We start from the raw sequence: 23,866 nt of genomic DNA on the forward strand, positions 1-23,866 counted from the left end.
ACAGGAATGTGGGCTATGGGTCCGAGAACCATCCACAGCAGTGAGACAGGCTCTGTCCTTATCACTGTCCTGGGGCCAGTGTGCTAAGGTAAGAACCTGCTGGAAGGATTGTAGGAGTTCCAGAAAGCAAGAGAGCTCCCAGATAGAAGATACGTCCCTGACATCCGGGAGGCATGTTCTTGGGATTAAAGGCACATGATCAGAGAAAGAGCCTTCAATGTAGAAAAGGAAGCAATCTTCTGTGGCACCAACATCAATGAAGTTTACTGGTTGAAATCAGTATCTGGGGAAAGGAGGGCGCTTTATACATAAATCTCTTCTAGTTTCTCGTTCTCAATCAGTTCACTTGTAGCTTATCTCTCTCGATCTTTTTTTTTTTTTTTTTTTTTTAAGTCTCTTTAGCTCTTGGCTGAGTTGGTGTCTCATACAGTAGAAAAAGGAGAGGTTGGCAATAAGGGGCCAAAAAGGCTGGAGGACAGACCGCAGGAGTCTGAGATCACGTGCTGTGGGTTGGCCTCAAGAGGTGAATGAGTTTCCTGCAGTGTCTGGCAGAGGCGGGCCGGGGGCTGCTGGGCGCCAATAACTGGTTCCCCAGAGAGAGCATGGCTAACCGCTCACTGGCCCCCAGGGACACCAGCACCTGTGGGACAGAGAAGAGATGACAGAACATGACATGGCCCAGCAATTCCCACTCTAGAAAAGAAAGAAAAAGAAAATGGGCTCTTGGGGACTCATCTTGATGAGACGGGGCTTACCAAGACCAGAGATCTATTCCCGTTTGCTCTGGTTACATACCATGAAAGCGAGGCACCGAGGGATCCACGCGCTCGTCCCCAGGAAGGGTAACACATGTCGTGGTGACAATTGGGTCAAAAGTGCACTTCCCAGCCATGGATCCTGACCAGTGGGCCTTAACCTTGTTGCTACCGAGAATCCCTTTCATTATTTCCCCACAGGGATTGCCAGAAAATCCTATCATTTATATCAGCACCATCCCGTCAAAATGTCTGTTCCACCCAAGGTTACCTCACTGCACTGTAATAACTTGGACGTTTAGCTTTACCATAGGTAGATGTTTGGTTTCCTTTAGGCTACTTTATAGACAGGGTGGAAAAAGCAGAATAAAGCTGTGGTTACAGTATGGGGCTCAGGACTCCGACTCTTGAGCTCAGAAGTCCAGTCCCCCCAAATAGCTTTGTAACTTGGACAAGTTCTCAAATTCTTAGTGCCTTAAGGTCCTCACCTGCAAAATGGGGACTATAATAGCTTACACCAGAAGATAAAGGGAAAATGATTAGCATGCTGCTTGTCACGTGGTGAGTGCTGAAAAAAGATTGGCTACCTGCTTCATGTCCCCTAGGATGAAACGCCTCTATGCCTCAAGATGGCCTAGTGTGTCTTCACCTCCAACCCACCCAGCCTCAAGACGGAAACCCTGGTCTTTGAGATCGCAGAACTTCCCACTCCTCAGAGCCCTCTCCTGCACTCCTGCCCTTCTCCAGGGTGGGAGGTGGAAGAGGAGTGCTTCATTTCCCACTTCTGGACAGGGGGTCAGGGGGTATCGCAATTCCTTAAAGACTCCCTCGGAAAAATGTCGTGAAGTATAAGCCCACCATTGGGTTCCACGAGTCCCCCAGGGGTGTACCTGATGGATGCAGGGCTCCTGCCGGAGGCTCCGGAGGGCAATGAGGGCAGCCTCCTTCACATTCAGCTGTGGGTCCCCACAAGCCATCTCCAGGAGTCGCTGCGGTACTTGGCACTGTATCAGCTCTGCCCCCAGGCCCTCAGGCCCCAAGTTGCCCAGAGCTGACGCGGCGTTGCGCCGGATGCCGGCCTGAGGATCTCCGAGGAGCTGGGTCATACCGGGTACCGCGGCGGCCAAGGCCGGGCCCAGGGGACCCGCCTGGTAGGCTGCGTTGCCCACAGCGAAGCTGGCACTGCGCCGCACGGCAGGGTCCTTGTCTCCAAGCCCCAGCAGCAGGAGGTTGAGCAGCCCAGCCTGGCTCTGCAGCGCCCCCCGCAGGGCCATGCTGTGCTGCAGCAAGTGTCCCAGGAGCCCATAAGTGCGGGCCCGCACGGAGTTCTCTGGGTGGCCCAGGAGACTTCGCAGTGGCCGATAGGATTCATCAGAGCCGGCCAGGAGTTCCTGGATAAAGGACAAGTGGCTGGGAGACAGCACTCGGGCTGTGTGGGCCAGCAGCGAGAGAAGGTCGGAGGTGAGCACTGGCTGGTCACCCAGGAGGGCAACTGAGAGGAAAGAGATGACAGTTCGAGGGGAGGCAGCCACCGCGTTCACGAACTGGTTGAGCGAGGTGGGATCCGTGAGGGCCAGGCGTGTGAGGAGACTGACAGGCAACTCGGCTTGAGGCAACGGAAGGTGGTGACAGCAGACCTGGGGAAAGAGGGGCAGGGGCAGCCGGCAGAAGGGTGTCAGGGAGAGGGAGCACTCACTGCAGCGAGCCAGCTCGAAGGAGCCCCAGCTCTGGTGGAGAGAACAGCCAAGCTAGGCTGAGAAATACCACAGGGAATGGGAAGACCTGAGCCAAGCCCTCCACACGAGATGCAGTGTGGAGCCCAGGGCCACGGGTGTACAAGCATTCCTTGCTCTGCAAGGATGTGCTCGCTCTGCCTTCGGAGGCCCACTGCTTAGTGCCAGCAATCGCCAGAGAGGTGAATCCTGGCTGAGGAGCTGGGTCTCCAGTGCCTAGACTGGGATGTCCGCCCCATGGAGCTCTGACGGATCCAGAAGAGGGACTGGTGGAGAGAGGAGGGGCCAACCCAGCTCCAAGCAGTGCCTCTGCTCAGGCCTGAGTGCTTTCTCCACTCCCAGCCCTTAGCTGGAGCGGGGCCTCCACTCTTATAGGGGCATGGGAGAGCCCTGGAGCTGCCGACAACTGAATAATTCGAGTACAAGAGGCTGGCCATCTTTCCCCCTCCCCGACTGCCCCCCCGACTTTTGTGCCTGAGGAGCTTCCCATGCACCTGCAACAGGTGGGCTGCGATTTCTGAGTCCACAAAGTCAGCCAATACACCTCCGAGGAGGTCGTCATCCACGTCCAGGGCGAAGGGAAAACAGAGGAGCTGGCAGACAGAGAGCACCACGAAGGGCAGAAACTCAGACCCGTGAGGCCTAAGGAGGGCAGTGCAGAAGGATTGGCTGGGTCTTCCTCACCCACCCTTTACCATTCTCTGCCCCCTGCTCAAATCCCCAAGCCCGGCTCCCCTTCCCCCATCTCACCAATCCCACTGCTCATCTCATAGCTCAAGCTGTCAGTTACAGCCCCCCCCCCCCCCCCGCTGACCCTCCAGCCTGCCCGGTCTCCCTCCTCCAGCTCCGACTCACGCCCGGCCCAGAGGATGCAGGAAGCTGGGGGACAGCAGATGCTTCAAGGTGGACATGAGGGTACTTCCACGCTGTGATAGGTGGCTCAGGCATAACTGGGGCTCCTGGGTGAAGATGGCCACGGCCAGGCTCAACAGGGCAGCCACGCCTGGAAACACCCAGAATGGAGATTCAGTGGAGCAGGCAAGAGGCCCAGGTGCTCCTGCTTCTCGAGGGCTCCCCACTCTTAGTTCCTTTCCCACCAAGCATAGCCTGCGCCATCCTCTCCCCAAGCGACAAGTCATAGTCATCTCTGTGGACTGACCCAGGGCTGGGAGGCCTCCTCTTGAAAAGAAGCCTCAGTACTTTGGCCCCTCAATGGAAGTCACACTGATGGAAAGATACCTTGGGGGGAGATCAGCGTCCAGTCTGGCTCCGGGCTCTGTGGCCTGGACAGGGACGGCTCCTCTTGCTGGGCAGACACCTCCTCGGGGAGCCTTAGGGCCATGGAGAAGCGGTGCCATAGAACGGTCCACATTTCTGAGCTAGCCACATCCCTTATCAGGCTGCCCTTCCCTGGCTGGAGAAGAAATTGGAGGGTGGTTAGGGAGGTCGAAGTCAAACCTCAAATGTGCCTTTCCCCCCCCCCACTCTTATCCCTGACCTACAAGGAGAGCATCCAGAAATAACTCCTCTGTTTTTCCCAATGACCAAGGATCTCCCTGTTGTCTGAGTTCCCTTTCTTCCCACATTTTAATCATGTGTGTGACTGCTGGAAACCAGGGAATTATGGCTCTCCTCCCCCACTGAGGGGGCAGCTGTGATTCCCCAGAAAGGGTCTGTGCTGAGGGCTATCACAGGTGGCATTCTAGTTAGACAGAAAAGATGAATGTGGGTTGCTTTCATTCATTGTCTAGCGGTTCATCAACCTAGGAGGCACCTGCACCTGGGTGAGGAGGTGAAGCAGGAGGATGAGGAGGCCATCATAGAATCCACAGCCAGCTGGTGGGGTCAGCCGGACCTGTTGGAGAGAGGCAGGAAGAATGCAGGTCCCACACATGCAACTCCTGGTCAGGCAGAAAGAGCTCTTCCCCAGCCTGGGGCAGTGTGGACAGCCCTTCTGGATTCAGGAGTTTGGGTTCCCAACTGTTCATTCAATGACTACCTCCTACTCCAGAGACACATAAGCTGTTAGGATAGGAAGATACTTGCTGGACAAGCAGCCAGGGTGATGTGGGGATGGAGACGCAGTGGAGAGGGCCTAACTCTGCCTTCTAGAGGTAGCACACTGGGGAAGTGAAAATTTCAAAGGCAGTCAAGAGAAGGAGGTGGTAAGAAGGGACAGCATTCCAAGCAGAACTCATAACATAAGTAAAGCAGCTCATGAGGGATGATGGTGAATTTTGGAAGGGGTAAATCTGGGCACAGCAGGTTTATAAAGGCCAGAGGAAACAGGTGAGCTTTGAGAAGAAGGTAAAGGAGTTTGAACTTTATCCCAGAAGCAAGGGAAGCCACTGAGGACTTATGCAAAGTCTACATGGGCAAGATTTTCGTCTCTTGTATTTACTGCTGTATCCTCAGAGCCCAGAATAGTGTCTGGTCCTCAAGACATATTTCTGTACTGGATACTTATTGGGTGAACAAATGATTAGACTTTTAAGAAAGCTCACCCTGGTGGCAGTGAAGAGTGTGGACCGGGGAGGAGAGAGTCTAGAAAAGAGATCCTTCGGCAGGCAAGTGCCACAGTCTAAGATCAATGCTGTGCACACATTCTAAGGCAGGGCAGTGACGGTGGTGGGCAGCAGAAGATCTGAGTGATGACAGGAAAGCAGAGCACATGGGACCTGGGGGAACCATCTAGATGGGGGAATTACGGAGCAGAGGGCACAGTCTATGAGGACTCCCAGGTCTCTGACTGGGGCTCCTGGATGAATAGGAATGCCATCCCTACTCCCTCTCTGAAGTTCAACTTCATCTAGAAAAAGCAGGTGAGTGTCATTACATTTCATGTGTCTCTCTTTCAAGCATGTTGTGGGAAGACATGCAAAGTGCTTTCTAAGTTATAAGGAATTCTGTGTCTATGGGGATGACAATCATCTGAATACGACGTCTATCCTTCCTTCTACAAAATGACAGAAATACAGACTCCCAGGTATCTAAAAATGAGGGCGGGGAAGGCCTTGAAAAGGAGAAAGCGACAAGGAGGCTACATGGTGGACCGAATTCCTGATGAATTCTCAGGACCCTAGCCATCTTTCCTATCTCAGTTAAAGAGAAGGAGAGGGGATAGGAATGCAAACTGCAGGCAGAGAACAGATTAAGCTTTTGAAAAGATTGCAGGAGCTGCTGGAGGAGAGAACTAAAGTAGGCAGGAAATCTCATCCTCTGGTAACTCAGGTCCCCCTCCCTCTCCCCTTCTTGGCCTGCCAATCTGGGCTCAGAGGGGGCTGTTATCTGGGGGCCGGCAGAGAGGAAAGGAAAGACTCTTTGGCTCCTTTCCCACTCCTTGGTTTGCCCCAGGCAGGCTGGCACTTCAGTCTCTTCCCAGAGTGGAGTCCTGGGTCTGCGTCATGTCCTCCCTGGCCCACCTCACCTCCGCAGGGGCAGACAGAGCATGGGACGCTGCCGCAATCCACTCCACAGGCTGGAGGTCAAAGGTCACCCCTTGCTGACCAAGTTGTCCCAACAGACAGGCTGCTGCAGTCTGGGAGAAGTCAGAGGAGAAGGAAAGTCTGAGTCTGCACAGCAGGAAGGACATGCAGTCTCCGCCAGGCCCCAGGGAATGCCTCCGAACCAGCTGCTGCTGAGACAGTGATGCCCATGCTCCCCCTGAAGGGCTGGACAGCAGGGGGGAAAGGAGAGGAAGAGGAAAGCTGAGAACTCACCACGAGAGAGACGATGTGTGAGTGGGTAAACAGAGTAGCAATCTCGTTGCCTAGCTTCTCCATTCTGAAAAAAAGGGGATACGTCAAAGGGTGCTGCCGAGGGAAAGGAGACTGGTGAGGGACCTCCCTCCCCGCTGGATGGCACTCTCCCAGGGGCTGTCCAACTGTCGCCAAAGCACAAAGTTGGTGGGACGCTATGTCTGTTGTTTGTAGAGAAGACTTCACTCTCTCCATGCCAATCCCTCCTCAGCACAGGCTGCAGGGTGCCATTCCCCCAATCTGAAGTCAAGGTGAGCTGTGGGGATGGAAGGTCCCAGCCGAAAGACCCCACTTCATGGCTTACCCAGAAGGCAGATCTTGCAGCCGGAGGACAAGAAGGGACAGGAGATAGAGTGCCACTTCGGTAGCCTCTTCCCAATCCACGACCTTTACCTACAAGGGAAGCCTCAGATAGCAGAGCAGCTTCCCACTGAGACAGTGGGGCCACCAGGATGCACCCGCCTATGTTGCCGACGTACCTTGCCCTGGACCAACAACAACAGTGACTCCAAGGCCAGGGGCTCTTGCCCTAGAAGGTGGCACAGGTGCTCACTGACGTGGCAGCAGGAGTAGAGAACCTGAGGGAGTAGGAAGCAGTTGGTCAGTGAGGCTGAGCGGCCTCTGGGCTTACAAGCAGGTTAGCCTCTCAACAGACCCTGTGTCCACCCCGGGGATCGTAGAGAAGTCCAGGCCACTTCTACCTCTTGTCACAAGACACCGAGATCGGGCTACTTCTCTGTTCTGGTGAGCACTGGCTAACACTGGGGCCATCTCAGTGGAATAGATTTAAAAGCAGCAAGGGACCTTCTCTGTCTCTTTCTCTCAGTCCTGGGGACCGAAAAGAAATCTGGGGCACCTGGGTGGCTCAGTCAGTTAAGAGTCCAACTCTTGATTTTGGCTCAGGTCATGATCTCAGGGTCATGAGATCGAGCCCCACATCCCATACACAGCATGGAACCTGCTTAAGATTCTCCATCTCCCTCTGTCCCTTGCCCCCCTAAAAAAGAATGAATGAACAGAGATCTGGAGGACAGGCATACCTTGAGGAGGTGGAGGCACAGGATGGGATGCTGCAAACCAGAGATCAAGGATGGCCTCAGCTGGCTGCTGTCTTCAGTTAGCTGATTCGCCAAATGCCGAGAGATCTGTAGGGACACACCTGAGGCCTCCATTCCCATCCCGTTCCCAAGATTCCCATCCTATTCCTCTCCTATCTTCAAAGAATCAGGTTTCTCAACCCCTTGCTAGCCACTCTCCCTCAGGTTCACCAGCAACCTCAGACCTCATCCCACCCCCAGTCCCCATGGCCGATGGAGAACCAAAGGTCATGGCCTAGTTTAGCCCGAATGCAGGCAGGTGCAGAGGAAAGCATTGCTGGCTGAAAGGGGGCAGGAAATCTAAACCCTGATCCCTTCAAGGAGCATCACAGGCATCTTCGGATCAGCCACCCTGCCAAACGGGCAGTTTATCACCAAGCTCTCTAACGGGCTGGCCAAGGGCTTTGGGATTCCGGGGACATCGTGTTCTATAAGGGGCCCAGACCCAGGGTGGGAGCATCTGTTTCTGGAAGTACAGAATAAGGGAAAGCATGAATGCTTGTTTTTCTGCCTTTCTGAGGAGCTGAGGCCAGCTCCCTCATCTCTAGCAACCGGATTAGAGGAAGCAGACACTGCAGCTCAGACCTGCTCCTTGGCTTCCCAGCAGCTGGGCAGTCCCACCGGAGCAGTACAGATGGCAGCCAACGCAGAGGACATGGCTCCCGGCAGATCCTCGCTCTGCTCCCGCGGTGGCTGGCTCACTTGGGGGGCTCCTAAGGAGAAAGGCAAAGAACGCAGGGTTGGGTCTGGTTGTTTCTCTCAGCTCCCCATTCATTCTTCCAGTGCGCAGCTAGTTACTGAGCACTTGCCAGATGCCAGGTGCTAATCAAGGCAATGGCAGTTGGGGGGAGGGGGAGGGACGCAGAGCCAGAGCTGCCCCAGAGTAACCAGAACCTCAGTGCTCTACTCCGGTTACCTGGGGGACTGTGGAAAGGCAGCTGAGGAACCGTCAAGCCGTGGAGCAGCCCGTTCAGCACCGCCCGCTGAGTCGTCAGCAGGCTGGAGTAAAAGGCTTTGGAGACAGTCCAGCTGTTCCCATCCATGGCTTCACACAGAACAGTAAAGCACTAAGGGGAGACAAGGGTGGGGTCAACATGAGGGCAGCAGCAAAGTGATGGGGCTGAGGGTAAGGAACAAGAACCCCCTGAGAACCTGAGAAAAAAAGAGAAAACCCAGAGGGACCAGCAGTGATGAAGTATTCCTCACATTATAACTGCCTTCACATTTCGAGGATGGCAATTTTAGATGGCAAGCCTTCTATTCTCTGATCAGCTGCCTCCCAGATGATACCTCTTAAAGTGTTAGCTATGGACCATGAGCAAATGAATTCCTGGGGATTCCTGGGTACCTCCCAACCCAGTGTTACTGGTTCAGAATTTTGGGTGGTAGGGTATTTATTCCAAACTCTCCATGCACTCGCAGCAACCGTGACCTATAGGATAAATGCTAGCCGATAACGTGAGTTGCTGATGCCCCAAATTTAGGTTAGACACTGAAAAAGCTTCCTAACTCGAAAGAGTTAAGGGATGTTAAACTAGGCTTTCAGACTAGAAGAGGTGGACTGGACTGCTAGCTGGAGGCCGAAATGCAGCCCAGATCTGTGTACCCCATGGGGCCGGCCTGTTTGAACAATGACTAGGCAATTGCTTACTTCCTCACTGATGTTCCTCTCTAACTCCTCTGAGATCCGTCAGAACCCAGCTATCTTCTTGCTCCATTCTCCACTCTCCTGTCCCTCACCTCCATCCAGGGATGAGAACCCATTAGTTTACTGGTCCATAGGACAAATAAATTTGGGAAATACTAGCCCATCTGCAAGGCTCTTCGAGAAGGAATACTTCAACTTGTGGTTCCCTGAAAAAGGCCACAGTGCTTAATGCCTCTAGATCTTTATATATGCTGCGCCTTCTGCCTGGAATGTTCTCCCTACTTCCTGCGTCACACACCCAACAAACTTTTATGAGTTCTTCAAATCCTAGCAAAGATAATTTCTTTCAAGACGTCTTCTAGGACTCCCCAAGTAGGATTAATCATACCTTCTTCAGTGGTGCTTCTGTATTTCATACAAGCTTTATACAAGTTCTAATGTACTTCTCACACTGTTGTCCTTGATCATTTTTCATCTCCTCTACTAGACTATTTCCAGTCCTTTGAAAATGGGGATTTCTCTTACCCATATGGCACACAGTTGGGAAATGTTTGTTGTATTAACTTAACCTAACCTATGTAGTTATAAGAAAGGGGAAGGGAGAAGCACAGGGAAAGACATCAAGGCAGGAATCTGGACAAGGGAGGAGATTACCATAAGGCTATCCCTCCGCAAGGTCTGCTCAGAGTCATCTGGTTGGGCCAGCAGTTTCCCCAACAGGTCCAGAAAGAGGTTGGCGGCCTCCTGAAACACCTGTAGGCTGGGAAAAAATAGCCCGTCTCCCTAAAAGCCCACATGTGGTAAATGGGTCAGTTCTGGGCAGACAGGAGAGTCCCTGCAAAGGAACATCTCAAAACACTCCCTCCTCTTTCCCCTGCTGAACACACATGTGGTCTGCTATACACACCCTCTTCATTCCTTCTTTGCCATTTCCTCTAGGTCATTCATATTGTGACCCTTCCCTTTAGTGTATGGGGGGCCCTTAGAGCCTGCAAGTCTTGGGGTGAACTTAGAGGGGTGTCGGGGTCCTTAGGAGGATTAGCTAGACTCCCAGCTGACTCCCAGTCAGACAGCCGATCCCTAACCCTTTGGCTTCTCCTTACTCAGCCTCCTCCTAACAGAGGGGGTAAGAAACGGGGGTAGAACTCGAAGCCAAAGTGGCCAATGGAGTAGAGCTGGCTCTCGTCCCACCTGTCACCTGTCTGGCTCCTCTCCAGATTGAAGGTGCAGCCAAAGTAGGCCTGAATCACAGCCATCAGGTCCCGTAAGAAGGTCCCATACCAACATTGCTGCCAGGGAAGAGGACAGAGAGTAAGGGCAATGTAGAGGATGAAGACGAAAAAGAGAAAAAGCAGTAAAAAAAAAAAAAAAAAAAAAAGAAGAAGAAGAAAAGAAAGAAAGAAAGAAAAAAAAAAGGTGTCCGATATCCAGTCAGGCTGACCAAACAGGAAGGGGCAGAGGGAAGAGAGCCACCGGACAGAGAAGGGAAATCTAGAGGTAACAAAGTGGCGGCCAGTGGCCGGTAAAAAGCCTGAAAATGTGTCTGGTTTGGCCTGAATAGCACTCAGGAGTCTAGGAAGCTCTGTTTTTCAAAATAGCTCAAATTGTTCTCTAAATTCCTTAAAAACGCTTGAGGTTAGTACTCATGAGCAGAAGGCCACTTTCAGCTGCCTGAGCCAAGGCCCCGTTAAACGTTTCCATATTCTCTCCTCTCAGCCCGGCCACAGCAGCACACAGCATGGGGAGGGAGGGATTCCGCCTCAGACACACTGAGCCTCGGTCCTAGCTCCTCCTCTCATCGTCCCTGTGACCCTTTTTTAATTAGTGCCTGCATATAAGTTGGTGAATCTCTGAATTTCAGTATCGATTCTATAAAATCAGGGCAATGGAAGCCTAGGATTTAACATTCCAAAACACAGTGCTCTACAGAGTGGGAAACTATGCATATAAATCCAGATTTCTAGCTCCTTTTTTTTTCTTTCTTTCTTTTTAAAAGACTTTATTTGACACAGAGTGAGAGAGAGAGTGAGCATTCAAGCAGGGGGAGCAGCAGAGGGAGAGGGAGAAGCAGGCTCTCCGCTGGGCCCGACATCGGGCTCAATCCCAGAAGCTTTATCACGCAGCTAAAAAAATAAAAAATAAAAATAAAAAATCTGCTCTGAAAGCAGATGCTTTCTGACTGAGCCACCCAGGCACCCCTGGATTTTCAGCTTCTCTTAGAAAACTGGAAGATCTGGTAACACTGCGCCCATGTTCTCACGTGGCAACAGTGAGCCGGAGCCGAGGGGATGTCCCATTCAGACTGGGCACAGGCTCTCTAATTTACCATATTCCCCACTGCTTATACGGTCACGCAGACTCTACTTCTCTGCGTGACAGGATCTGTCTGGCCTCAGAGGGCTGCAGGTTTGCGACTCATTATCTACTAAATAGACAGGAGGAAAGAAAAGAAAAGGCAGTGGGCCAGAGAGAAATCCAAGGTGGAGAAACTGAAGAAGAGGACATCCGCAGGTGAAAAAACTCCTTGAAGTCTTCTGAGGCTCCTGGCATAGGGCTTACCTGCTGGATACTGCTGCTCTCCTGGCTGTGTCTGAGCAGGCTGAACAGGAGGCCGGGGAGCCCCGCCTCACGGCAGAAGGAGTACAAGGGAACCGAGTCACAGCAGCTAGACAGAAGACTGCTCAGGACCCGGAGCGCTGGGAGGATCTGGGATGCACCCTCCAGCACGTCCTTCAGGATCTGGGTGACAGCAGGGAAACACATAGGAATCGATATTATCAGAGGGAAAAGGAGAGTCACAGATACCAGTGTCCCCAAGGAGAGGCCAAAGCAGACCAGATGTTCCCACTCCTTTCTTTGGGTCTAAAACCCAGAGAAAGAGAACAGAGAAAAAGGGGAAGCGACCAAGGGAAAGGGGACCTCCCCTCCATCTCTGTGGGATCCAGTGCCATTCTTTTTTGTTGTTTTTTTTTAAGGTTTTATTTATTTTACTTATCATAGAGAGAGAGAACAAGCAGGGGGGAGTGGCAGAGGGAAAAGCAGACTCCCCATGGAGCAGGGAGCCTGATGCCGGAATCGATCCGAGGACCCTAGGATCATGACCCAAGCCAAAGGCAGGTGCTTAACTGATTGAGACACCGAGGCATCTCCCCAGTGCCATTCCTATCTGCTCCCTCACTTCTCCAGCCCTTCACCTTATACATGCACACATGCACTTCCAAAGATATAAAACAACAAACACAAAACAATGTCATTCAATTCCAGACAGATAAAACTGTATTATCTAACTCTAAATCAGGGCTTGACTACCACCCACAGGTCAAATCCAGTCTGCCACTTATTTATACATAACCTGCAAGGTAAAGGCACTCTGATACTTTCAAAGAGTTGTTCTTCAAAAGTTAACCCTTCAGAAAAGAATAACATTTACGTCAAGTGCTTTATGTCATTCTCCATTTCTAAATCTTTTCACTTGGGGTGCCTGGGTGGCTCAGTGGGTTAAAGCCTCTGCCTTCGGCTCAGGTCATGATCCCAGGGCCCTGGGATCAAGCCCCGCATCCGGCTCTCTACTCAGCGGGGAGTCTGCTTTCTCCTCTCTCTCTCTCTGCCTACTTGTGATCTTTGTCTGTCAAATAAATAAACAAAATCTTTTTAAAATAAATAAATAAATAAATCTTTTCACTTATTTACTCTTTACAACCATCCTGCCTCCTAAACACAATTACCCATTTTACAGAAGACAAGACTAAAGCCTCTAGACAGGTTGAGGTCAATTACCACACAGCTGAAGAGTAGTTCAGCTGGAATTCTGAATCCACAAGACTTACCCTGGAGGCAGAATTTTCACCGGCCTCCCTACTGATGCCACTACCCCGCTACAAGGACAGCATGGAAGGACCAGAAGGGAGGCAAGGTCCAAAGGCAATTCAATGGGGAAAGGAGAGTCTTGGGCCAAGGGTGCTGGGATGACTGTAGAGCCGCATGCAGAAAGATGAACTTAGATCCCTACCTCACATTACATATAAAAAATAACTCAAAATGGGCAAGAGACCTAAATGGTAGAGCTCCAACTAAAAAGCTTTTAGAAGAAAACATAGGAGGAAATCTTCTGGACTTTGGGTTTGGGTCTGGAAGAGATTTCTTCCACATGACACCAGAAGCATCATCCACAAAAGAAAAAAATGGTAATTGGATGTCATCAACATTCAAAACCTTTGTGCTTCAAAAAACACTCTTATGAAAGTAAAAGAACAAATCACAGACTGGGAGAAAATATTTGCAAACCACATTGTGATAAAGGTCTTCTATCCAGAATATACAGAGAACTGTAACAATTCAAGGGGACAAACAACCCAATTTAAAAATAAGCACAAGAACTGAATAGATATTTCACCAAAGAAGATAATACAAAGGGCTAATAAGCACATGAAAAGATGCTCCACATGAGTTATTAGCAAAATGCAAATTAAAATGACAATAAGACATGATTTCACATTCACTAGAAATGGCTGTGATAAAAACAGACAATACACGCTGGCAAGAATGTGGGGACACGGAGATCCTCACACGGTGCTGGTGGGAATGCAAAATGAGGCAGCCACTTTGGAAAATAGTCTAGCAGCTTCTTTTTTTTTTTTTTTTTTTAAGATTTTATTTATTTATTTGACAGAGAGAAATCACAAGCAGATGGAGAGGCAGGCAGAGAGAGAGAGGGAAGCAGGCTCCCTGCTGAGCAGAGAGCCCGCTGCGGGACTCGATCCCAGGACCCCGAGACCATGACCTGAGACGAAGGCAGCGGCTTAACCCACTGAGCCACCCAGGCGCCCCAGTCTAGCAGCTTCTTAAATGGTAAATATAAATTACCATACAACCCAGCAATTCCGAAATACCCAAGAAAGAAAAATGAAAACGTATGTCCACACAAAAACTTCCATGTGAATGTTCATGGCAACATCACTCATAAAAGCCAAACAATGGAAACAATTCAAATGTCCATCAACTGGTGAATGAATAAACAACATTAATTATGAATACCAATTAAGTAAAATGTTATCCCCTTTTTTTTTTTTAAAGATTTATTTATTTATTTATTTGACAGAGAGAGATGACAAGCAGGCAGAGAGGCAGGCAGAGAGAGGGGAGGAAGCAGGCTCCCTGCTGAGCAGAGAGCCCGATGCGGGGCTTGATCCCAGGACCCTGGGATCATGACCTGAGCCGAAGGCAGCGGCTTAACTCACTGAGCCACCCAGGCGCCCCAAATGTTATCCTTTTTAAAAGAATCTTTTTTCTCATTAGTACACCTGTATCAGAAGCGCCTGTATATTTATTATGTCTCCATTTTAAATTTCATCAACAAAATTTTTTATTGAAATTTGATTAGCCAATATATTGTACATCACTAATTTCAGATGCAGTGTTCAGTAATTTTTCCATTGTGTATAATACCCAGTGCTGATCACATCATCATCCATAAAAATTGTGTGGAAAAGTGCTCTCTCTCATTATAGAAGTATTCAATAATATCCTCCATTTTTGCCTTTTACTCTTCAATGCCCAAAATGTTTACCACCCGAGTTTGCCAACCCCTGCTTTAAATGAATGCCTTTCCCTTCAGAAAGAGAAAATTGAGGCCTGTTTTCTTTTTTTCTTTTTGCAAGATTTATTTACTTACGGGCGCCTGGGTGGCTGAGTCAGTTGGGCATCTGCCTTTGGCTCAGGTCATGATCTCAGGGTCCTGGGATGGAGCCCTGCACCAGGCTCCCTGCTCAGCGGGAAGCCTGCTTCTCCCTCTGCCTGCCCCCTTGCTCGTGCTCTCACTTGCTACCCCTCTCTCTCTCAAATAAATAGAATCTTTATTTTAAAAAAGATATATTTATTTATTAGAGCAAAAGAGAGAACATGAATGCTCATGGGTGGAGGAGCAGAGAGGGAGAAAAGAATGGGAAGCAGACTCCCCACTGAGTGTGGAACTAGAGGCAGGACTCCGTCTCTCGATCCTGAGATCATGACCTGAGCTGATACCCAGAGCCGGACACTTAACTGATTGAGCCTCCCAGGAGCCCCTTTTTCTTGATGTGTTACTAAAGGAGGCCAGCAAATCTTGAATTAAATAGATAAACTGAAAGAGAACTGAAAAGGGACAAACTTTCTATTTCTTATGTTTTTTAATGCCTCATCTGTGACCACAATAGTCTGAAATTCCATTATATGGGCCCATTACCTGCCCCCCGGCCTCGTGCAGCTGGCCTTGGATGCGCTGGCAGAAGTCAGGATTGCACAGCAGAGTGAGCGGGGCCTTCAGCTGGACAGGCACTGGCTCCACGGTCTCTAGTAGGTGCTGCCACTCATCGTTGCTGTCTGGCTCCTGAGGCATAGGGGGGTGAAAGAGGTCAGGAGCATGTCAGGTTCAAGGACAGTAGCGCCCAGCCTGGGGAATTAGGGAGTAAATGCAAGAACCAATGAGTTCTCCAGCACAGATGTATTCATTTCAACCACTGGTTTCAAAAGGTAGAGCTGGCAGTATGAGAGGGGTCTTGAAATGTCTCTCCGAGAACACGGGCACAAGTTCATGAAGAGATACCTACAGACAGGTCTATTGCAGCATGATTTATAATTAAAAAAAAAAAAAAAATGGAGGGGCGCCTGGGTGGCTCAGTGGGTTAAAGCCTCTGCCTTCAGCTCAGGTCATGATCCCAGGGTCCTGGGATCAAGCCCTGCATCGGGCTCTCTACTCCACAGGGAGCCTGCTTCCTCCCCTCTCTCTCTGCCTGCCTCTCTGCCTACTTGTGATCTCTGTCTGTCAAATAAATAAATAAATAAAATCTTTTTTTTTAAAAAATGGAAATATCATAAGGCCAATCAGTAAGGGAATAAGAAATCATGGCACATCCATCTTAGAAAATATTATGAAGGGTATACAGGAATTCTTTGTGGCATCCTCACAATTATAATAGTTTGAAACTATTACAAAACAAAACAGTAAAAACCCCCAAAAATGACATGTTCAGATGTAGAAGGATCTCCAAAACATATCATATGGTAAGTGAGGCACAATGTAAAACAGTACTTGCGGTGTGAACTCAATGATAAAAAATGGCCAAACTACAGATTTCTGTGTGTACATACACGTATCTATAAAAATTCAGCAAGTTTAGAAGAAGAAAGGTTAAACTAGCAACAGCAGATACCACTGGGATTGGGGTGAGGCTCAAAAAGGACTTTCATTTTTACCCATGTGTTCCAATTTTTGCTAATTACATGTTCATATGTTATGCAATTATCCTATCAATCTACAAATCGATGATAAGAAAGAAGTTTTTAACACAAGGGGAGCTCATACCTAGGATAGTTGGGAATCACTGTTCCAGAAAAACGTCTACCCGGACCCAACATCCCACGACAGGGTCAAGGCCAAGAGGAGCCCCTAGAGCTTACCTCATTTTCTAGGTCCACTGCATCAATGCTCCTCTGGCCCACCACCTCTGGCCTCAGCTCTGGAAGAATTCGTTCACAGTCCTGGGCAATCCAGTTTTCCCTGCCAGAGGAACAGCAAGTAGGAGGAGTCCCAGACCTGTGATGCTCAGGGTTCATTAACATGTCCATCGCTCTGGGTGCAGGGCAAGCATGAAGAACAAGCCGTACAGGATCAGAGTGGGGAGAGCTTTTTTCTAGGATATGGCCAGGACAGGATGTTGACCTCTCCACATGTGTCCTTGACTGTCCTTCCACTTTGGATCTTACTCTCAAGTCTACCTTGGCAGTTTCCACCTGTAGCTCTCAACTCAAATAATCTTCCCTTTTGCATGGAAACAATTCTTTCCTTCTCAGTTAATGTACAACTGAGGCATACAGAAAAGAAAATTCCCACAGTTCCCAATGAATCAGGAAAATATCCAGAATCAGAATTCAAGAACCCAGGACTTGGACTCCCAGGGCCCTGCCCCATGAGACGCTGGCTAGTGACAGGCACCATGTTGTATTTGCTTTGGCTAAAGCCGAAGATCTGCAAGATACTTTACTCTATAAATCCCTAGCTATCCCCTCCTCACCGAGGGGCAGGGGGGGCCTCTCCAGCCCCCCACTCAGCCCAGCTGCTCTTCATTTCTGAGGCCAAGATCCCAGCCAAGAGGCCTGGTTCCTGAGGAGTGGCTCTTAGTCTAGGCAGAGGGGCTGTGCCACAAGCCATCTTGCTGGTCCTGTCCTCTTGCGCAAGGGCAGGTCCTGTGTTCTGGTGCTTCTGTGGGAAGTGGGCAGGAGACACTGAATCAAAACTATTTGGTTGCCATAGGGCAGTACAAATTCTACTTGTGGTCCTTCCTTAACCTTCCTTCTCCAACCTCCCCAGTTACTAGCCTGTTCATGTCACCCATCCCCTCCATCCCACATACCTTCTGCTTGGCCTCCTCAGCCATATGCTTACAGGCTTGTTGCAAGATGCGAGATCGATTGCCCTTGGGGGCCAGCCGATGTACCTGTTGGTCCTTGAGGACCTGAAGTTCTGGTGGTAGGCGACTGGTGAATGGGGTGCCCAAATCTGGGCTTCCTGGTTCAGTTATTACTGCAGGGAGGAAAAAAGAAGAACACGTGATCACACTAGAGCTGTGCCACCATCTCCACTTGGCCAGAGACAACTTCCGTGTCTTTAGGCTTCTGTGGAAGGAGACCATTTGACAACATGACAAAGAGGGAGCGGGGTTGCAAGGGGTGTGGCAAAGATTAGGCAAAGGGCAAGGAAGAAAGTTCGAGACCCTGGGGAATGCGGGCAGATGGGGAAGAGCCTGGGGAAGTACCAAAGCCCTGGGAACCGTAAGGACTCACTGGTGACACGACCAGCTATAAAGGGGTGATGTAAGAGGTCTGGCCAGGACAGACGCTGCCTGGGGTCCTTGGTGAGCAGTCCCTGTAGAAAGCTCTGTGGAGAGAAAAGAATACCTCATGAGTCTTCGCTTTCCTACAGGCTCTCTTTAACTCACCAGCAGAAGCAGGAAACCGAGACTCCGGGGTCCATTCCTTCAGTAAACTGGCTGGTCTTGACCACCCTCTACTCTTATCCGTAGCCCTCATTTCCCTGGCTCCAGGAACAGTCTTCACTGCCTCCCCTCTGGGAGAGCCCCCTGTCCTGTCCAAAGTCATTCTGGCGTCTTCACAATCGCCTTCAGAAAGCAAACATTCAAAGGAGTCCAAATGGCTCACTGTGCCCTCCCTCCGATGGCGGGCTTGTCTGAAGCTGGGTGGGAACAGATGCGTTTGTGGTGAAGAGCACACTCATACTCAAGTCATTGCGTACAGACGGGCTTGGGAGCCCGCCAACACAGAAATCCTTCGGCAAGTCTTCAGATGGTGGTGGGGAAGGGAGACTGCCTCTGAAAGGGGCACATCTGTTATGAGGTATCCTTGGGAACATCCTCAGTTGGGCCTCAGATGGGAACAGAAGGTACTGGTAGCTGATGACCAATGTTCTAAAACAAGGTGTCATCTGTGGCTCTTGCTGAATGAAGATGCCTGCATGTTGCCTCTGAGGGAGAAGGAATGGCCTATCGCCCACTTAAGTTTCTTTTGTTTAGATTCTTTCTGATAATTACTGGAGCTTCCCCAACTAAAGAGATTGGGGAGAGATTTGCCCCTTTTCCTCTTAGAGCAAAGGAAAGTTATAATGAGACTGCACTCGGGGGAAAAGGTTGCATTTAAATTCCACTGAGGGGGGCGCCTGGGTGGCTCAGTGGGTTGGGCTGCTGCCTTCAGCTCGGGTCATGATCTCAGGGTCCTGGGATCGAGCCCCGCATCGGGCTCTCTGCTCCACAGGGAGCCTGCTTCCCTCTCTCTCTCTCTCTCTGCCTGCCTCTCTGCCTACTTGTGATCTCTGTCTGTCAAATAAATAAATAAAATCTTAAAAATAAATAAATAAATAAATTCCACTGAGGGCCCAAATTTTGCCCTAGATAAGAAATAAAAAGGGTGGGGTGCCTGGGTGGCTCAGTGGGTTAAAACCTCTGCCTGCAACTCAGATCATGATCCCCGGGTCCTGGGATCAAGCCCCGTGTCAGGCTCTCTGCTCAGTGGGGAGCCTGCTTCCTCCCTTCTGCCTCCTTCTCTGCTCTGCCTACTTGTGATCTCTGTCTGTCAAATAAATAAATAAATAAGATCTTTAAAAAAAGAAATAAAAAGGGTGAACTCTTCTTCCTCCCTCCCTTCTCACCCTCCCCCCACTGTGAGTTTGCTGCAATCAGAGGGCACCACCTCTGTCACCTGCCCCTAATAGCTGAGCTAGTCCCACTGGCTCTGGCCATTTGAATGTCTGAAGATTCCTTCTTTCAGGAAGAAGACTAGAAGTTCTGTGGGAAGATCTAGATATCATCTGGACCTTGCATCTGATAGGAAATAAGTGGAACAGAGAGTGCGTAAAAGGATAGCAGCTGTCCCTGGTGGCTTAAATTACCTTTCCATTGCGATAAAGAATAACCCGCCCCAAGGAGGGGCTGCTAGGTCCAAGTTTGGTGGACCTTAGAACAGCCTCCCAGAATCAGTGCCTACAGGAGAAAAGCAAGGCAGCTGGGCCCAGCTCCTGCACTCATTAACAGCAAAATCTTGCCCCAGATTTTGGGAAAGGGAACAGAGGCAGAGGAAGACGGGTTTCTGATGCAAAGTGAACTCCCTTTCTACGTTCATTACCTTGAAGCAAGGACTAATGGCGGTCGGCCAGCGCACAGGGTCCTTGAGGATGAGACTGACCAGCTGAAAGATGCTCGTCGTGTAGAAGGGAGGGGTGCCCACCGCCAGCTCGTACAGTATGCAGCCCACGGACCAGAGGTCCGCAGTGTGGTCATATGGGCGCTCTTCCACCAGCTCTGGAGACATATAAAGTGGTGTGCCTTTGATGGATGTCAGCACCATTGTGTTGGTGCTCATCGCCCGGGCAAATCTGCGGGAGATGGTGGAATGGAAACGGGAAGAGAGAATGTAAACAATACAAACCAGCCCTGGCGACCACTGCCTATCATTGCGTGAGTTATCCCAAACCTACACAGACAGCACCTTCCTAAAGACCAGACGGGAATCCCAGTTTCCAGCTCGGCTTCAACAGTAAGGCCCAGCAAAGTCAAGCATATGGTCTAACACTCCCGGCAGAACGAGAGGCAGTGACGGAAGGTCAGACCTCTCACCCAAAGTCACAGAGCTTGATGCCACCACCCTTGGCAAGAAGGATGTTCTGAGGTTTCATGTCTCGGTGGAGAATGCGGTGGGAATGCAGATAGTACAGAGCGGACACCAACTGGGCCGCAATGGCCTGAACCTAAGGGTCACACAGGTAGGAGAAAGAAAGGAGAGGTCAGAGGAAGGAGCCTACTGAGGAACCCAAAGACACTTCCCTAAATTACTGATGTGATCATCTCTTTTTCTTTCTTACAGAGCTTCCCTTGACACCTGCCTTAGTTCTTGCCCCCCAATCATTCATTCATTCATTTGTTCACTCACTCATTGAAGAAAAACGACCATGGATGGACAGATCATCCTGTGCCTCTCAGATGCATCATTTATAAGCTGATGAGATAATACCACCACCTCCTGGGGCACCTGGCTGGGTCAGTCATTAGGTACCTGCCTTAGGCTCAGGTCATGATCCCAGGGCCCTGGGACTGAGCCCTGCATTGGGCTCGCTGCTCAGAGGGAAGGCTGCTTCTCTCTCTCCCACTCCCCCTGCTTGTGTTCCCTCTCTTGCTGTCTCTTCCTCTCCCCGTACCCCCATCAATTAAATAAATAAAAATATTAAAAAAAAATAATGATACCACCTCCTGCATCAGGATCCCTGCTCAGCAGGGAGCCTGCTTCTCCCTCTCCCCCTGCTCGTGCTCTCTCTCTCATTATCTCTCTCACTCTCAAATAAACAAGTAAAATCTTAAAAAAAAAATAATAATACCACCTCCCTTATATAATCCTTACTACAAGGATTAAAGAAGTTACAGCACACCATGCTCAGAATGGTATCTGGCACTTAGAAAGCCTTCAATACACATTACCTATTGTTAAATAAGACAAAATCCTTTTTCTCAAGAGACATGGTCAAACAAATAAGATACACAAAATGAGCAAGATCACGACTTACAAGTAATAATGCTCAGAATGCTCAGAGATGGCACACTTCAACAGGACATCCAGAGGGGGTCTACTTGCTAGGTACAGAGAAATCTCTAGAACAAGTGTGGCTGGAGAATGTTTGCCCCTATCCCGCTGTTAACCACTAAATCTTGGTGGTGAATCCTGCTTCAGCACAACCCTTACCCTTTCCTGCCCTCTTGATACCACTACACTAGCTCTTCTTCCCTACAGGTGCTTAGTGACATCAACAGCATTAATAATAGCTAACTAGGGGTGCCTGGGTGACTTAGTCAGTTAAGAGTCTCCCTTTGGCTCAGATCATGATCCTGGGGCCCTGGGATCAAGCCCTGCATTGGGCTCCCTGCTCAGCAGAGAGCCTGCTTATCCCCCTCCCTCTGCCTACTGTTCTCCCTGCTTGTGCTCTCTCTCTCTCTGTCAGATGAATAAATAAAATCTTTAATAATAATAATGATAACAATAGCTAACTATGTTGAATGCTGTGTGTCAGGCGCTCTTTTAAACCCTTTACATGGATTAATTCACGAACCTTCACAACAGCCTCATGAGACAGACATTATAATTATGCCCATTTTTTAAATGAGAAAACTGAGAACAAAGGGGTTAAAGTAACTTGCCCCTGAAGAACCAGCTAGAAAGTGGCAGGGTCAACCTTTGTACTCCGAGACTTTGGCTCCAGTGTTCACATAATTTCCTGGCATACCACACTGTCTCCATATACACCCAGACTCTTGTATTTTCCTTGGGAGTTTTCAAAATGGTGACTCCCAGTACCCTCAGCTTTCCCTATCAGTCCCTTAAGCTGAAAAAAGGTCAGGGGAGGGGAGAAGTTTGAGCTAGGGAACATACCTGGTCTTCAGGAAGTTTTCCGTCATCTTCCAAGATCTGAAAGAGCTCTCCCTCAGCGTAGTCTGTCACCACTACCACCTGCAAGGAGAAGGCAAAGGTCCTGATGGCTCCAGCTTGATACATTCTGAGGCCGGGAAATTTCTGGGAAGAGTGACCCAAAACCGAAGGGCACCTCTTTGTCTGTCTCAAAGCTGTCAAGCATATGTACAATGTTGGGATGCCGCAGACCCCGCATGATTTCAATCTCTCGTTGCAGGTTCCTCAACTCCTTCTCTGAGCGTCCCAGTTTTGGAATGAACTTCAGGGCCACCACCTGTCAGTGGTAATATGAAAAAGAGTAAAGGCCTAACCACGCTATTGAAACATTCACCTAGAGCTCCAGAATTCAGGCTTTCGATTGTGAGAGCAAATTCTCATTCCTCACCAGTCTCCTACTCCCCTTCCCCATGGTACCCTGGCCACCTCCCCGCCAACCTCTTGCCCTAGGAAACACCAGCCTTGGCCAGACAGATCCCTTTGGTGGATTCTGGGAGAGGTGTTCTGATCTGGGTAAAGAACTCCGATTTAAGAGATTTAGGGGAAAGAGAAGGAAGAAACAACGAGGAAAAAAGAACAGAGTTCAAGTGGTCAATCTCTTCTTACATGGTATGATAGAGGAGAAGTAACAGTAAACATAAAATTTATTTATTATTTACTACATGCCAGACACTGTACTAGTATAGTAATTCAGCACAAATCACATTTAATCCTCAAACTCCATTAATCAGATACTACTCATAATTATCCTTATTGTAGAGATGAGAGGAGACAGACACTGAAAGTTTAAGTAACTTGTTCAAACTACTTATCTAGGATCTGAACTCAAGTAATCCAATATTAGGGCCCAATACTCTGTGAGAGGAATGAGGGAGTCAGCTCCTCAGGAACACAGGTCGCTATTCTGGTCCCATTTTCCGCCGTGGCTGGAAGTACAGAATCCCACCCAAGAGATACCCCTCTTTGTTCACCACCTGAGCACTGTATTTTCTTCGACCCTTGTACACCCTCCCAAAGGAGCCTTCTCCAATCATCTCCAACACGTGGTACTTTTCCATGACAGAAGTTTCAGGCTCCCTCAGAAGGAAGGAGGTAGAGATGGTGGTGAAGGGCTACAGCTCCCGGGGACAGTTCCACACATCTAGGAGGCCTGGTTCGGGCATGGAAGAACGGTTAATTAATGTTAGCCACCTTGCCTTTTCCTTTTTCATAATAATCAGGTCTCAAAAACATCGTAGGGTAGACTGGACAGAAAGATGAGATCTTGGAGCAAACAGAGCGCCTTCTGTCGTCCTCCCTCCCTTTCAGCCACCTCCTGTCCCCCAGGCCAATCTCGTTCCCACCGGACCCCGAGTTCCCCTTCCACCTCCACGCAGCCCCGCCCACCCGACCCTCCCCCTGTCCCTCTTCCTCTCCCTCTCCTTCTCCCTCTCTCACCAGGCCTCGCCCCTTAGGCCCCGCCCCCTCCGCCCAGCCTCGCCCACCCGACCCCGCCCCCTCCGCCCAGCCTCACCCACCCGACCCCGCCCCCTCCATCCAGCCTCACCTACGGACTCCGCTTCTTCCAGCCTCTCCCAAGCTCCTGACACCTCCAGGCTTCTCAGCACCCCCTCCCACGCCCCCTGACCGCACACTTCGCAGACCGGAGCCCCTCTCTCACCCCCAGCCTAGGAGCTTCAAGCTCCTGAGGCCGAGGGACGTCGACCCTGGCCTTCAGCCCCGCCCCTTCCGGCTGCCTGCAGACTTTGCCTGACTTATAGATCTTCTCCACCCCCACTGCCGGTCTCTTTAGACTCCCACTGCTACAAGCTGTACTCGCGGAAACTGGTCAGGGAGGTTTACAGGACGAAGGCGTTCAGAGGTGTTGGGAGAGACGGCG

The 23,866-nt window shown here is 50.1% G+C and overlaps 1 protein-coding gene across 5 annotated transcripts; it reads right to left on the bottom strand.

Annotated features, from left to right (window-relative positions):
* Positions 1-237: 237 nt before the first annotated feature.
* On the bottom strand, positions 238-23,823 carry STK36 (serine/threonine kinase 36). 5 transcript variants are annotated; one of them, XM_082691455.1, is made up of 27 exons: positions 23,534-23,823; positions 22,962-23,137; positions 22,124-22,264; positions 21,952-22,029; positions 20,151-20,281; positions 19,660-19,909; positions 17,809-17,902; positions 17,379-17,548; positions 17,040-17,227; positions 16,426-16,525; positions 15,212-15,355; positions 11,551-11,730; positions 10,183-10,280; positions 9,646-9,751; positions 8,260-8,410; positions 7,929-8,056; positions 7,287-7,391; positions 6,726-6,824; positions 6,551-6,639; positions 6,208-6,271; positions 5,916-6,026; positions 4,269-4,343; positions 3,728-3,902; positions 3,344-3,491; positions 2,983-3,130; positions 1,646-2,392; positions 238-640 (listed from the first exon to the last, which is right to left on the bottom strand). In XM_082691455.1, the coding sequence occupies exons 2-27, from the start codon at positions 23,043-23,045 to the stop codon at positions 497-499; spliced, it is 3,948 nt and encodes a 1,315-aa protein (XP_082547581.1). In that variant the 5' UTR covers positions 23,046-23,137; positions 23,534-23,823; the 3' UTR covers positions 238-496. The 5 variants fall into 5 exon arrangements, with proteins under 5 accessions (XP_082547581.1, XP_082547580.1, XP_082547583.1 ...); XM_082691454.1 differs by having other exon boundaries at positions 4,263-4,343; XM_082691457.1 differs by lacking the exons at positions 22,962-23,137; positions 23,534-23,823 and adding an exon at positions 23,179-23,353.
* Between the last annotated feature and the right edge of the window lie 43 nt (positions 23,824-23,866).

This window comes from Mustela nivalis, assembly GCF_964662115.1.
Source record: "Mustela nivalis genome assembly, chromosome: 11".
NCBI classification, from domain to species: domain Eukaryota; kingdom Metazoa; phylum Chordata; class Mammalia; order Carnivora; family Mustelidae; genus Mustela; species Mustela nivalis.

Coding starts and splice junctions, on each gene's coding strand:
- STK36 (XM_082691454.1), bottom strand. CDS start 23,045: ATGGAAAAGTACCACGTGTTGGAGATGATTGGAGAAGGCTCCTTTGGG. Junction 8,411..9,645: donor TGCGGAGGGATAGCCTTATG/GTAATCTCCTCC, acceptor GTCTCCCCTTAG/TGCTTTACTGTTCTGTGTGA. Junction 6,027..6,207: donor CACACATCGTCTCTCTCGTG/GTGAGTTCTCAG, acceptor GACTTCTCCCAG/ACTGCAGCAGCCTGTCTGTT.